Genomic DNA, 16500 nt, shown 5'->3' with positions numbered 1-16500 from the left:
AGAGGCCTATGTGAAAAGTGACCTCTTAACTGAACCTATTTGGAATATACTGTGCAACAGATAGCGCCACTGAAACAAACAAAATTCTTCAGATGTTTTTCATACCCCATAAGCAGGCTTGGAAGGATTAGATTTTTATCAGTAAATGTTGGTCAATATCGATTTCACTGTACATACACAAATCCAGGAATGAATATCTCCAACAATAATAACTGAAATTTACAGATAGGCAAAGTAAGAAAAATAATCCTTGATATCTTTAAATCAATGATTTACTTGGTATATTTTGATGTGATGTTAACAATTTGTGTTTTTAATTATTATGAAGTAACTTGAATCTCAATATCTACTGTCATGAAACAATTACTGTCTGACCCTCCATAATTTCATGCAACTGTGAAAATTTAAACATATAAAAATAAAAAATGCTTAAAATCTATAATGTTGTTCAACTTTGAAAGTTTATACCCAGAAAAATGCTTACAAATAAACACTTATATCTGTTGAAATTATATAAAAAAATCAAATGTTGAATTCTGCCAAGCCAACACATAAGCAATAACTCTGGCTAGCTTGTCAAGGGTGATATGAATATAGATTCCATCAAATTACTTTATGACTACCAATAAGTTATCACTTTTTAGTTTTATAATTCATCTTATTGGTTTACCTGGAAAACTACGTTTGTGGGATTACACATCCTATTTACGGCAGAAACTTAAATTAAAAAAATTTGTGAACAACTGAAAATGGATGACCCCATACACATGCATAAAATGAATACAATACTTACCTTCTTAATTCATTCATAACTTTGAAAGCTTTCTTCATATGCCAAGGATTCACTGTAACAGGGCAGTGTTTTTCAGTATTATCATCTTTCAGATCCACAGGCTTCTGATGGCAAAGTTTTGTACATCTATAAACAAACAAGACAAACAAGTTTAGTTAACATTTCTGTCTACTTGAAAATCATGATCCCAATTCTTTTTGCCAAACTTACTTTTTACTCAGAGTGATTTCAAATTCCACATTACCAACACCCTGTACGTATTTTGGAAAATATACCAGGCACCTAATAATACTAGTCAGAGGAATGCATCTACTAGCCAGGTTGATGATAAAGAAGAATGTTAGCCTAGAAAGCTCCATGAGCAAAGGCACTAGTGAGGAACCCATCCTCCCCCTTACCAATCCTCAGCTTCTGGGAAAGAAATGGGTACTGGAATTTTTAACTAAGTGCTTGGATAGAATTAAGGAGGTAAACAGATTAGGTTGAAAACAGAACTTTTGTGCTAAATAAGATAAATAAATAGGTCAGTAGGCTAAAAAAACAATGTCTTAGCCAGATAAGGTAAGAGGCAGAACACCCAGAGCACCATTTACTGACAATGAGTAAGATAAGTTAGAAATGAAAAGATGAGGTTGAGCATGGGCAATGCATGGACAGAGCATGCTGCACAGGGATTGGTTCCTGCAAAGTAACCAAGCCAATCCAAAAACATTTGATGCAATGTAATATGTAAATATATATATAAAGGAAGAGGCTTTCTGTGTAACTTTGGATGTGTGGTATTTCCTATACTCATCTACACTTGAGTCCGATCAACTCAGGGTAGCTTTGCTTTGTGCCAAATAAAAGAATCTGAGTGACAAAATCTGGAGTTAAACTGAGAACTAGATGAAGCGTTCTCCCAGAAATGGACAAGGTGTTCTAGATAAGATGAGTGGAAAAGATCTCAGACATAATCCCAGCACTGATAAATTTTCAATCTCCCATTTATCTGTCTGTTGGAAGAGAATCAGTTCACACCCCCTCCCCCAGCCCTAGGCTGCTGCAACACATCATCTCCCACAGATTCCAGGTCATCCTCCCCCTTTGAAAATTCCAACAGTACCCACTCGTGTTCAGTTTTCCACATCAGCCACATGAAACTGACACGATTATGGGCAATTTCACAGCTATCCACAAGACTCTTCTGAAGACAAGGAGTGAAACTGACCAGACCTTTCTTAATGAGTTTCTGCTGCTTGAAAAGTCTCAGAGTATCAGCAGAGTCAAAAAATCTGTCTGAATTTAAACTTTTTAAAAGAATGTTTAAATTCTACAAACATTGTTTATACCAGCTCCTTTGCTCAGCTGAGCTAGCCAGTAATGAGTAGGCAAGTAGATTTCCAAGCTATGCTGTTGTCTATAATGCCTAAAGGCTGTGCTGCTATTCCCACAAAGGAGACCATTTCACTTTGTTATACAATATTTACTGGTTTCAGAGTAGCAGCCGTGTTAGTCTGTGTCCGCAAAAAGAAAAGGAGTACTTGTGGCACCTTAGAGACTAACAAATTTATTTGAGCATAAGCTTTTATGAGCGACAGCTCACTTCATCAAATGCATTCACTGGAAATGAATGCATCCAACGAAGTGAGCTCTAGCTCACGAAAGTTTATGCTCAAATAAATTGGTTAGTCTCTAAGGTGCCACAAGTACTCCTTTTCTTTTTACAATATTTACTAGCTCTCATATGTTTATCTGCACTACACAACTTTATTCCCTATCCTCAAAATGACCAACAATAAAGCATGAGTATTTGGCATTCAAATAACTTGTTAGAGGCAGTTCACTCTGACACAAATACTTAAAAAATTTACAGCATTTTATAGTGAAGATTAAATCACTGCTTATAGTTTGTCATGTTTAAATGTTTTTACCAAATTAGGAGGGTCAAATTCAACATAAGATTTAGGGACCTAGAACTCTGATCTGTTTTTTTCACTGCATCTGCTAGAATATTTTTCTGAGCATGTCTGAAGCAGCTTTAAAAAAAAAAGGACAGCATTTACATGAAGATAATGGCTACTTAAATTTAAGATTTAAACCTGTCATTCTAGATGCACAGTATTCCCACAAATAGGAAAGCAAAGCAATCTTTACTATACCATTCAGAAAAAGAAAAGGAGTACTTGTGGCACCTTAGAGACTAAATTGGTTAGTCTCTAAGGTGCCACAAGTACCCCTTTTCTTTTTGCGAATACAGACTAACACGGCTGCTACTCTGAAACCTGTCATTATATACCATTCAGGATATTGGGTCTAGTAACATAACATTTTGGACCAAACTGCAAGAAAGACAAAAAGCACTGATCCACAAAGTAAGAGAGAATCATCGATAGAAGAGAGAGGTCAGCAAAATAAATATGGTTTTCTACTTCAAACCCCTTGCAACTTTAACATTCTAGAATTTAAAAGTCTGTTTTACAGCTAACTTCTGGGAAGTGTCCTAAACGAACAGATACAATTCAAGTAAAAAGTGGTTCTGGGGGTAATTAGTAGAAAAATTTTGCATCAATGTTCAAAAAACCAACATTACCAGGTATTTCTTCCTTACATCTGTCACTGTACTACAAAACACCTAAATACAGCATCTGTGGTGCATTTCTTTTATAGTAAACTTTAATTTTCCAATTTATATGCTGTATATAGGGATCATCATTCAGAAATAAAAGCAAGCACTCAAAATGATATACTGAAACTACAGGTATTAGGCAATACATATTGCACCATCAGGTAATTAACGGTGAAGTAAACATTTACTCTTTTACTTCTCTGCTCGCTTACAACACACATCCAAGTCAGCAAAATCTTTTCTACCATAACTTCTCACGTTCCAATGCAATACACCACACTCTAAAAACTTTAAGGCTATGCCAAACGCTGTCTTTGAGGATTTCCAGACACACTGGCTAAGGTGGAGGGGTTGATTACATATGAATCATAAATTCGTAAGGAGATGATGAAACTGTCAGATTCTAGGTTACAAAACAGCAATATCATAAATTGGCTGTGATGTTATAAAGACCACAATGAATTAAAAAGCCCTCCTTAATATGCATCCTATTTTGGGGGCTGCTTGACATACTTTAAATTACTTTGGATTTGTTTAGTAGTGTCTCCAACTGAGCTACAGTTGTTTGTGACAGCAATTCTATTTTAGTTGTTTCTAGTGGTGCCATATCTGTGGCATCTAAGACTATACTGTAATGAGAAGGGTATGATGCACATACATTAGACCACAGGGTAGACAGTCGGGATGAACCTTAACCTAAGCATGGTGGAGGCATGTGGCTTGAATCTTCAATACACTGATGCTATAAAAGATCTTCCAGTTGTCCTGATTATCATGCTTAACTAAATAGGGTGAAAACAATGTGGTTGGCTGAACCAGAGCAATGGTCAAACTCAAACTACCTTTACTCTGCCTATCCTATTCATGCAGCCCTCCCTGTTTGATGATCCTTGCTCCTCCTGAAATTTCAGGACTACAATAGCTACCCTTTGGAGCTCCTGAGAAGTAGGGAAAGTTTAAACATTCTGAGGTAATATATAACCTCACTTGCATGTCAGATTACAACACACATGATGATGTAGAGAGAAAAGATATAATGCAGGATCTCTCACATCATCCAATCCTGAATTTGTATAAAAAAATGGGAGTCTAGATCTGCATATAGGCATGCAACACATTTACTGAATACCAGAAAACAACAGATGGGACCCAGTTGTCATTTCTAACTTCATATGTCAAAGTCTTGACCTGTCAGATCTTTGAAGAGCAGAAAGTAATGCCACGTACACAGAGTAGAGTTTTCATAAGCATATTCACTTCCACTATCCCATACACACCACCCCATCATGGTTAATTCCTTCTGTCTTCAATCTTATCTGAACTCATCCAAAATCCGGGCTCCTACAAACAGCAAAAGGCTGCAAGATTTGTTGAAGACAGGCCTCTTTTTGGAAGACAGCTTGGGAAAGCACAAATTTACCATAAGAGATAAAGAAAGGAACAGCAGGTGGTATATTTTTCCATTTATGTGTAACAGTGTGGGGAGAAGGTGCCTCTAGTAATTTTTTGGTCAACTGCCAAACCCTGGGTATTAGAGAGATGGGTAAGTTAATACACTCCAAATCCTGGGCACAAAGGAGGTAATATGTTGCTTACCTTTAGTACAAAGAAAACACATGGCTGCCAGTTACAAAAGTAAAATTACTATACCAGGAAGGAAAGGGGATTTGCAAGTACCATGGGCAGGGAAGGAGTTACACACCTATACATAATACTATGGCTCAATCACTGGAACACTCGTGCTTCAAATTTGAGGAGGTTTAGGACTATGGAATTGGTAACATGTTGTTAAATATTGAGAAGCAGAAAATATACATATCTTCATAAACCACTCATGTAACTGCTTATTGCTTAGCAACCCTGCTTTTAAGAAAGCCACTACATCCACATGCCTGAACACTCTAGAAATCTCTTAATCTAGTGATACATCTCGGCGCATGCATATGTATGCACATACAATGCCAGCAAATGAGTGTGGGTGATATTTTAAATGTTTCATATTGTCTTCAAAACCATTCTTCATAAAACAGATGCTATAAAAATGTCTATAGCTAATACAAAAATGAGAGGATCTCGGTCAAGATGAGGAAGATTTAACAGGGTGGTTACACATTTCCCTTGAAGACTTCCTTAATGAGGGTGCTATTCCCCTCCTGGGGAACAGATTTTAAGGGCATTCCTTAGCATCTCCTCTCCTGGTCTTATGGATTGGGAGTGCATTTTATCATGTTTTCTGCTGACCATCTTCAATCTTGCTCACTTTCTGCGATCTCCCTCATTCACCTGCCTCTGCTTGTGACAGCCTTTAAGAGTTCTTTATGGAACACCGCCATGCCTGGCACTGTACAAGGTACAACGAGACAGTCCGCCCCCTGAAGATCTTACAGTACTAGGGCAAAACAAGAAGTATTATTAAAATCCTGCAGACACCTTACCCACTACTACGTTTCACCTGTTGGGTGCTCCTGTTCTGAGACCTATCCCGCGAACCCAGGCGGGGAATGGGACAGCAGCATTAACACAATCCAGCAGGGCTATAACTGTGCAAGGCTTTAACGTGTCCTAACGCCACCTGGGCAGATGGGACCCGGAGCCCGCTGGCAGGTGGGAGACGCACATTCTGCCGGGTCCCTGGCAGCGGCGTCCGGGGCTCCCCTGCCGGGATCGCGCTGAGCCGGAGGAAGGAAGGGGACGAGCCCGAGCAATGGGCACTCAAGGCACCGCGGTACCTGGGCACCAGGAGGGGGACCCCGCAGCTGCCGCCTCCCTCCGGGCAGGGGCTGCCGGAGACCAGGACAAGGGGGAAAGGGGCCGCTCCCCTGCCCGGAGGCCATGGGGGGAGACACCGCCGGGGATTCCCCACCGTCATCAGCAAGGCGCGCCCGGGGCTTCCCTAAGGCCCCCCTCTCCCGCCCGCCCGCCCGCACTCACACCGGCGGCAGCAGCATCTCCATCGCGGCTCCGCGCAGGCTTCCTCCTCAGAACGCGGGCACCGCGCGCTGCCGCCTGCACCATTCCAGCCGCGCGCGCCCGGGCACCCGCCGCCGCCGCCGCCGCCTCTCCCCTCCCGGGGCCCCCCTACCGCCGCCGCCGCCGCCGCCCAGGGGGAGCCGGGCTCCCACCCATCTGCCCGCCAGAGCCGGCTACGATGCCCCTGCCGGGCGCCCCTAGCCCAACCCACTTCCGGGTTCCATCCGGGAGGGCGGTGACGGCGCAACGTCAGCACGCAGCCTCGCAGTGAGCGGGACGCCCACAAGCTTCGCGCCCTCCGCCAGCGTCTGCCAGCCGGGGCGTGGGGCACGAGGGCCTGGGCTCTGCAGGGGCCGGGCGCCGCGGGGAGTCAGGAGGGCTTTGCGGGGGTGGGCCCGTTGTGCAGGGGAAGCTGGAGCTGCAGGGGGACCCCCCCCCCCACCAAACGCTGCCTGGGCACGGCCCGGGGCCTGTTGGAAGAAAGAAAATGACCCTGCAACTGCGCTAACGGGTCCCCGCTTTCCTAAGTCTGATGCCACCGCTGCAGGAATCGTGCGTCCCCTTCTCGAGCCCTCCGGTCCAGAAGGCTGTTGCTAAATTGGAAGAGGTTCCGGAAGGAGTCACAAGAATGATGAAAGGATCAGAAAACATGCCTCACGGTGGCCGACTGGAGGAGCTCAATCTATTTAGCTTAACAATAAGAAGAGTAAATAGTCTATAAGTACCTACCTGGGGAACAGATATTAAATAGTGGGCTCTTCACTCCAGTGGAGAAAGGTGGAACACAAGTCAATGGCTTGAAGTTGAAACGGATTCAGGCTGGTAATAAGGTGTACATTTTTAGTATTAATTAACCATTGGAACCATAGGCACTGACTCTGTGGGTGCTCCGGGGCTGGAGCACCCACAGGGGAAACATTGGTGGGTGCAGAGCAACTCCCCACCCTCCCTCAGCTCACCTCCGCCTCCTCCTCTGAGCGGGCCTTCCTGGCTTCTCCTCCCATTGCTTCCTGCCACAAAACAGAGGAGGAGCAGGAATGCAGCATGCTCAAGCGAGGGGGCGGGGATTTGGGGAAGGGGTGGGGCAGGGGTAGAGTCGCAAGTACCCACCGGTGCCAGGAGAAGTTGGCACCTATGATTGGAACAATTTACCGAGGGACATAGTGGACATGTTTTCTAAAAGATATACTTTAGGAATTATTTAGGGAAGCTCTGTGGCTTGTGTATACAGGAGGTCAGACTAGATGATTACAATGGTCATAGGTGACAGCTTCCTCCGGACCTGTAAGGGGTACTCAACCTCCCACTCCGCACCAGGTCCCACCCCCTTTCCCCAAACCCTCAGCCCCAACCCCCACCCCTGCCTCTTCCTGGCCCCGCCCTGCCTCTTCCCTTCAAGTTCCACCCCCCTCCCCGAATGTGCCCCATCCGTGCTTCTCCTTCTCCTTCCTAGAGCCTCCTGCATGCTGTGAAATAGCTGACTGTGGCAGGCAGGGGGCACTGGGAGAGAGAGGGAGGAGCTGATGGGCAGGGGCTGCCAGCAGGCAGAAAGTGCTGGGGGGAAAGGAGGAAGCTGATTGCCGGTGTGTACTAAGCACCCGCTAACTTTTTTCCATGGGTACTCCAACACGTATGACAATGGTCCCTTCTGGCCTTGGAATCTGTGAATCCTTCTGAGGGGCTCAGAGCATTCTATAAAAGGTGGGTATTATCCCCATTTAAAAATAGTCACCATTTTCAAGTTGTATAATAAATAAGCATGCTCCAAGAGAACATAAATGAACAGCACAACTAATTTATCTCAACAATTACACATCATAATCCTAACAACCTAACCAGTGACAATTAAGGCCACTGAGGATTTTGAGAAAGACAAATCTCACAGAAGAGAATTTTAAACTAAGCAAGACTCATCATTAACTACATTTTAAACCTACAAGACTAACTTATGGGTGGTATTGGTCAACAGCAGGCCTCCCCTAGTTAAGATTGCAATTGAGTTCACATTATTACCTTGATTTTTGCATATCCCCATTCCAAAATCTTGATTGCTTTGTGGCAGATGGGCCTCTGTGTTACTGGCAATTATAATTTTATAACAGGTATGTTTTTTTCACAAGAGCTGTCTTGCACCCAGTGCTGTTCAGTATTAGAATGTTCCATAAAGGTCTGGTTTGGATTCCTAGAAAGTTGGGGACATCGAGGTGGCACTTTCTGTAAACAGAGTTTGGGTCACACCCATCCTCACATGCAGAGCACACCTCTTCTGGTGCTGTTGTTGTGGTCTGTCATGGCTGGTTTTCCTTCATTTCACTCTGCTCCCTTGAGTCTGGGGACACATAGAAGGGTTTTATTTGGGGGGATATCATTCCCCCTTCTCAGTAACTCTTCTACTAGATGTTCTTGGTTCCTGAGGGTGTGGATGATGATTCTGAAGTGCTAGCTCTTCCATCTGATGTGGTCCATGCATCTACTGTTGGGGCTCATCCACTTTCATCACCGTTGGGAAACTTGGTCCTCATCCACAGTGTCAGCTGTTGGCATTTGCTCATTGCTCTGAGCAGGAGCCTTTATCAGGTATAGTCAGACACAAAGCTCATGTAGGCATGGAAGACCACATCCTGAAGAACTGCAGCTTATGCCATTTATGCCACTACCCATTACTATGGAAGAGCAACCTTCCATCCACACCAAACTCAAGGTGTGGCACTTGTTGTTAGACCGCTCTAGCACAGACTTTAGCCACATGAAACCTCTATTCTCTAGGCTTACTCTATGCTTGGCTCCAACATCATTGTGGATACATCTGTTGTTGTGTCCCATGCACCAGCTGTGGAAAAGGACCCATTCTAGTACCAGCTAGTAGAAACATTCCAGTAACACTGCCACATGACACACTGTTAGTGCTTGGCGATTTCAGTGCTGTGACCGGCTGCAATCGAACTAAGTATGAAATCCAGAGACCCATAATAGGTCCCTTTTGGTTCGATTTCTCAAATGACACCACTACCTGGCTTTTGACGTATACCACCTTGTCTGTGGGTCTTTGGCGATTCAGAAGCACCAGCAAACTCAGAACACAGACTGGTTGTCACTCAGCTCTCATTGCATCTTCCAACTTCTTGCAAACCAGATGTTCGCTACCAGTACAATGTCCAGAATCTTTCTGAGGATCTTGTTGAAGCCATGAAATACACGCAGGCCATCATGGATCACATATGTAACCTCAGTACCCGCATGGACGATGTGGAGATCACCTGGAATAGTATATGTAACACTGTCACATTCCACCGCTGGAACAATCAGCGTCAGATGGTTAACCAAGACACCTTGGCTTTCTGAAGAAGCCTTTGTTATGTTATCGAAAAAGGTAGAAGCACATAAGCAGACGGATGTCCAAGAATGTAAACTGCTAAAAGGCATTTTCTGGACCATGGCAAAATGTGACCGTGAGATCTATGTCAATTCCCTCGCCGACGAAGCAGAGGACAGCCTAAAGAACAGTCTGCATCCTGCCTACCAAGCCATCACCCACCTGGCTGGCAGCCATAAACAGCCTTCTAACATCCCTATTATGAAACCAGATGTCTCTGCTCATTGATGGAGGAGGTGCTAAACAGATGGAAAACACATTAAAGCATGCTGAAGCACAGACCTGCTGATGACTGTCTAGAGCTACATGATCTGGCAAACCTCACAGCTGTAGATCCAGGAACAAACATTGATCTTTGGTAACTCAAGGAATATGAAAGGCCAACCAAGAGTTACACAATGGACATGATGCTGGACCTGATGGTATTTCATTGCAGCTGCTCAAAGGTGCCTTGGAACCAGTGAGCACCAGCCTGCATCAACTGTTTTTAAAAGTGTGAGCATCAGGAAAAGTACCAATAGACTGGAAAGACAGCATCATAGAGTCCCTATACAAGGGCAAAGAACCTTGCACCGATTGTGCCAACTACAGGCCAGTCTCGTTATTGGTCCCTGGAAAGGTCTTTGCTTACATTCTCCTTGGTAGGATGCAGTTGTTCCTTAAAAGACATTGTCATCCACAGCAGTCAGGTTTCACTGCAGGGCAGTCAACAATGCTGGTGTTACCCTCTGTCTTCTGGCTGAGCTTCATCAAGAATTTAACAATATGCTTCATGTGGCATTTTGATTCAGTTGACAGATCTTTGGTCTGCACTGGAAGGAGTTGGTGTTCCAGTATTCTGCTAACTCTGATGCGCAATCTTCACACTTGTATTGTTGTGAGAGTAGGCGCTGGTTCCTGGCCTTCACTGTGTTTCTGTATCACCTCAGGTGTGCAGCAGGGATGCATTCTTGTCCCGGTACTATTCTGTCAAGCTATCAACTGGATATTAATACTTACTGCTCCATACGTTACAATCAAGTTTGGTCAAGAAGAGTTTAGCGTCATCAGCGAAGTTTTGGTCAGTGTCTTGCTCGTGCAGAAGTCGGAGAACTTCAGCCCCCCCACTGCAAAGTTTTCAAGACACTGCCTGCACTCTGGCGTCGAACATCTCATGGCAGAAGACAAAGGACCAGAACCTTGGAGTGGGTCACCAGACCCCTCCCCCCCCCAGTGCAGGTGGGGTTGCATGCTGTGGAGAGAGTTGACGAGTTTATCTAATTAGACTGCAAGCAGAGTTCAAATGGTCACAGCAAAATAGATGAGCTTTGACAAATAGGCCTCACCACTTCCTGCATGAAGTCCATATCTTACTTATGAATGCAAAAATGTCTTTGCACTGAGACAAAGTTCAGGATCTATCAAACCTGTGTACTACCTGTCTTACTATATGGGTCAGAAACCTGAACCCTCTTCAGGCAGACTTACAGTGGCCAGAGGCATTCCATATGCATTGTCAGTGCCAAATAAAATGGTTTGACTTTGTGCGAAATGTCACAATCTTGCAAAGATCTGGCCTTCCTTCAATTGCTCACTATATGCAAAAGTGGCATTGCTTGCTCTTTAGCCTTGTCACAAAGATGGACTAAAACACTACAGCACACCGTACCCTCAAACTCTCCATTGACATGTGAAGGGGTGCCTTCCCTGAACCTGCCTGGTGACACCCACAGGGCCGTCCCAGAGATTCGTGGTTTCAGGAGTGAGCTGGCTCTGGGAACTTTACTACATGACACCTGGTGTGATATGTATGTTTGATCCCCCAAAAAGTCAGCTGTCTCGAAATTGGTGCATAACATCTGGGGTTAAGAGGGAAGTTTTCTACGACATTTGAAATGAACTAGACAAGAGGTTCCTAAATTATGACATCCTTAAAAAGTGTTCAACAGAATTTAACAAGGCTACTAGCCTGTTTGACTTTTTGCTGAGTGTTGGAGTTCAGGAACTCTGGCACTTGGTAACAGATTAGTCCACCAGACGCTGAGAATCCTAGCTTAGTAAAACAGTTGCCTTTTGAAAATCCCTGAACCGGAGTACTCATCAAGCATCAGATCATGCAGATTCAGAGAGCCCAGAGCTGAACTTTCAGAACTTCTCCAACACTCACTCTCAACTTTGAAAGCTTTCCTTACTGTAACAGCATCCAAAACAAAGCACTCAAATTCCCTACTGTGTGCCTAAATGGCCCCCTTTGAAACTGACTTACATGAGTCAGTGGTAGATCAAGAAATAAAACCCAGAGCTACGCACATATACCATTAAATCATGCAGTAAGAAACAACCAAAGGCAAATCATTTGTATTATGTATTATTTTAATGTGCATTTAGATTGTCAGAGGTGTACTGCTTTCACTTGCCTGTAAAGCATCATGTACTTAAGTGGTGCTGTGTAAGTGAAAGAACGACAATGTCTAGGGAGAAATCCTTCTCAATTCCTCACTAAAAGTTCGGAACAACCAAAGAAAAAGACGAACCTTCCTCTCCTTTCTCCAAAGAATCCATCTCAGGATTTACACTGGGATTAGTGTAGTCTAGAATAAGACAGATAGTTCAGATATTGACAAGACTAAAGATGATCCAATGGTGAGGGCACTAGCTTGGGACTTGGGAAACTTCGGTTCAGTTTCCTGCTCTGCCACAGACATCCTGTGTGACCTTGAGACTTACTCTTTCTCTGCCTCAATTCTCCATCTGGGATAATAGCACCTTCCTATATCCTAGGGATGTTGTGAAGATAAATATATTAAAAACTGGGAGGAGTTCCGTTACTACAGTAATGGGGAATCCTGTAAATACCATAGATATTTGTATATGTCACCACATAAGGCTTGATTTCCAAAGGTGCTGAGCATCATCCATACTTTGAGTTGGAAATAAATAGGAGATGTGGCTAAGGAAAATTAGGCAACAGTCAGTTAATTCAGTATTGAGTTAGAGCAGAGGTGGGCAAACTATGGCCCACAGGCCACATCTGGCCCGCAGGACCCTCCTGCCCAGCCCCCGAGTTCCTGGCCCTGGAGGCTCGCCCTGGCCCCTCCTTTGCTGTGCCCCCTCCCCCACAGCCTCAGCTCGCTGCACCGCCGGCACAAGGCTCTGGGCGGTGGGGCGGCGAGCTCCTGGGGCAGCACAGCTGCAGAGCCCGGCCTGACCCGGTGCTCTGTGCTGCTCGATGTGTGGCTGGCTTCAGCCGGGCAATGCAGCTGCCTGTCCTAGTGCAGCCATGCTGCCAGTCACCAGTGCTCCAGGCAGCGCGGTAAGGGAGCAGGGGAGTTCGGAGTGGTGGTCAGGGGGCAAGAGTGTGGATAGGGGGGCAGTCAGGAAGGAGAACGGGGGCAGTCAGGGGACAGGGAGAAGGGGTGGTTGGATGGCGTGGAGGGGGATGTCAGGGGGCGAGAAGCTGGGGTCGGGGGATAGGAGGCAGGGGCCGGGTCACGCCTGGCTGTTTGGGGAGGCACAGTCTCTCATAACTGGCCCTCCATACAATTTCCGAAACCTGATGCGGCCCTAAGGCCAAAAAGTTTGCCCGCCCCTGAGTTAGAGCCTGATTGAGTTAGAGCCTAACTCCGAGCCTGACCACTAAGGGCACTTTACACCAATGTGGCAGAGTGGTGTAAAGGAATCTTAGGCTTTTAGTGTTTCAAAAGTGTACTGAAAAGACAAAATACTGGACTTTTGCCTCTTTTTGCTTTTTTATGATAAGGTCTGAAAAGATTTTCTCAACAACAAAGAGTTTCCTCTTTAGCTTAAACAACAAGGAGTCCTTGTGGCACCTTAGAGACGAACAAGTTTATTTGGCATAAGCTTTCACGGGCTAGAACCCACTTCATCAGATGCATGGAGTGGAAAATACAGGAGCATGTATAAATACATAAAAAGATGAGTTGCCTTACCAAGTGTGAAGTCAGTCTAACGAGACAATTCAATTAATATTAGGATACCAAGGGAGGAAAAATAACTTTTGAAGTGGTAATGAGAGTGGCCAGTTTCAATCAGTTGATAAGAAGGTATGAGTAACAGTAGGGGGAAATTAGGTATAGGTTTTGTAATGACCCAACCACTCCCAGTCTTTATTCAGGCCTAATGTGGTGAATTAATTTGCAAACTGGACACCAAGTTCTGCAGTTTCACATTGGAGTCTGTTTTTGAAGGTTTTTTTGTTGAGGAATTGCCACTTTTAGGTATGTTATTGAGTGACCAGGAAGATTGAAGTGTTCTTCTACTGGTTTTTGAATGTTATAATTCCTGATGTCAGATTTGTGTCCATTTATTCTTTTGCGTAGAGCCTGTCCGGTTTGGCCAACGTACATGACAAAGGGGCATTACTGGCACATGATGGCATATATCACATTGGTAGATGTGTAGGTGAACGAGCCCCTGATGGTGTGGCTGATGCAGACCTAAAAGTGGCAATTCTTTAACAAAAAAGCTTCCAAAACAGACTTCAAAGTGAAAGAGTAATACCTGCTTTAAAATTAATCCAAAATGAATCAGTCTCCCACCAAATGACCAAGATTTACTAATCCTAAAAAATCTTTTCTTAAAATAAGTAAAGGCCTGTGTTAGAGGAACACATTCTAGGAAGAAAATGTTAGATGTCACTTGAGTGAATAATAGATAAAGGGATACAACAATCTTTATGTTTTTAATAACACCTGAGATTATTAAGACTAAAAGCAATTTAAGAACACAATTTACTTTTTGACTGTCTAGGTTTGTTGATCTTTAAAATTCCTCTCTGCTTCAACAATGAAAGCCACTGGAATCATTTTTGCTTCCACTCTGTTGCCATGCTGGGATAGTTAATTTGCTAACAGTGCAATGGAACGTTTGAGGGGAAGGGATTAACACATTTGCACTGGAGTTTTTAAAAAAAAAATTGAAACATTTGCATTAATCAAGCTCCTTTTTACAGTCTAAATTTTGAACACTACACAGTTTTGAAGCTGCCCCTGCTCAGGAGGTACCCAGAAATGTTTGCATATTCGCGGAAGACAGGCTGCTTGCTACAGCTTTGAAAGAGTTGTTGCAAAATCTGCTTGCTAGGCAATCTGTAGCAAGTGGACTAGCTAGCAATAATGCTTTCTGAAGTGCAGATTTACGTGTTCTTTCCATTCTGTTCAGTACAGAATATATATAGGTGTTACATAAGCCATTCTTGCTTCAGTACATTAGATTAGTACAATTCCTTGTCACATCAGACCTTCAGGTTTCCACATACAGAAGTGAACTGGTATAGAACTCAGCTCTGCCAGGGCAGAGCATTCTTTTACTCTCACTGGGTCACATGACCTAATTGCATCCAGTCAATCCTTAGTTCAAGGGGCTACGTCAGGCTACCTAACCATTGAGTGATGTGTGGAAGCTTAAGATGCTGTCTTCTATGTTGTGTTGAGACAGTGGTGATCCCCTCACTTTCATAACTCCTAAATGTACACACTAAAACTTTGCCACTTTGTTAGGGTGTAGCAGAGTAGTCTGATTTTACCCCTTATTAACCAGACAGAATTGAAGCATTATATGAACCACTTCACATTTCCAGTACAGCCACATGTTTCATTCCCTTTTGTTCATTTCCTTTTGACCCTCTTCAGGCTCCATTTTTAATTTTTAATGTTAGTTCAACTTTTAAAAACCTTGATTCTTTCTATATTGTTTTCTTTGAATATGAGCACATTTTGAAGGGCAGCATGCAGAACCAGAGCCTTGCAGAGGTTTAGCTGATCGCCATATTTGGGGTTGGGAAGGAATTTTCCTCCAGGGCAGATTGGAAGAGGCCCTGGAGGTTTTTCACCTTCCTCTGTCGCATGGGGCATGGGTCACTTGCTGGAGGATTCTCTGCTCCTTGAAGTCGTTAAACCATGATTTGAGGACTTCAATAGCTCAGACATAGGTGAGAGGTTTTTCGCAGGAGTGAGTGGGTGAGATTCTGTGGCCTGCATTGTGCAGGAGGTTGGACTAGATGATCATAATGGTCCCTTCTGACCTTAGTATCTATGAATCTAGGTTTACAGGGGCCCAGGGCAAAATCTGAAATTGAGGCCTCCCCCACCCTTCCAAAAATATTACCACTGTAGAGTGGCCAGGGTGGGTTGGAGAGCAAGTCTGCACTGCACTCACTCTGCAGTAGCAGATCCTGTCCCACAGGGTTGGCGCTAGCTCCCTGCTCCAGGTGTTGCAACCTGCTCCTCGGGGTTGAAGTGCCACTCAGATTTGGCCTGGTGGCCCCTCAATCATGACGAGGGGCCACAGGGCCTAATTTCAGTGAGTGGCATTGCAACGCTATGCGTGGGGGTCATAGCACCACTCTGGTTCGGAGGAGGCCTGCTCAAACGGGAGGCTTAAGGCAAACTGCCCATTTTGTTCCCGCACGCACACCTTCTAGGACTCTGCTCAGAGCTGTAAAAGTAAAAATAATTGTACTATAAACCCAACCATGTAAAATAGTCATGAGAGAGCAACTGCTTTTAAGGCTTCTCTAACCATTACAAGATAATTCCCTTAAATAAAGTGTTTGAATTTTTGGGGGGATTCGGTCTTATCAGAGGGTTCACATACAGGCTCATATTTGGACCCTTTATAAAACCTTTTAGGGAACAACTTGATTCTTGAAGACGTTTATTATAAAGCAAATTGAACAATTTACTTATCTGAAGAAATATTTAACAGAATGCTTTCTAGAAAGTGCCTTCATTTTGGAGAGAAGGAATCGGCTCAAAT

At 44.1% G+C, this 16500-nt stretch overlaps 1 protein-coding gene across 2 annotated transcripts in view; it reads right to left on the bottom strand.

Moving 5' to 3' along the window:
• Positions 1–6458, bottom strand: part of KLHL2 (kelch like family member 2) — a 112031-nt gene extending 105573 nt beyond the window's left edge. For both annotated transcript variants that reach the window (XM_084626294.1, XM_084626295.1), the window contains exons 1-2: positions 6333–6458; positions 794–919 (exon numbers count right to left, since the gene is read on the bottom strand). In XM_084626294.1, the coding sequence (XP_084482420.1) occupies positions 794–919; positions 6333–6355 (149 nt within the window). In that variant the 5' untranslated portion in view covers positions 6356–6458. The remainder of the gene's footprint in view (positions 1–793; positions 920–6332) is intronic.
• Between the last annotated feature and the right edge of the window lie 10042 nt (positions 6459–16500).

This window comes from Lepidochelys olivacea (genome assembly GCF_965140295.1).
Source record: "Lepidochelys olivacea isolate rLepOli2 genome assembly, chromosome: 4".
In the NCBI taxonomy this organism is placed as follows: Eukaryota; Metazoa; Chordata; order Testudines; family Cheloniidae; genus Lepidochelys; species Lepidochelys olivacea.
Note: the sequence above shows the minus strand (reverse complement) of the source record. Positions and strands in the feature narration are given on the sequence as shown.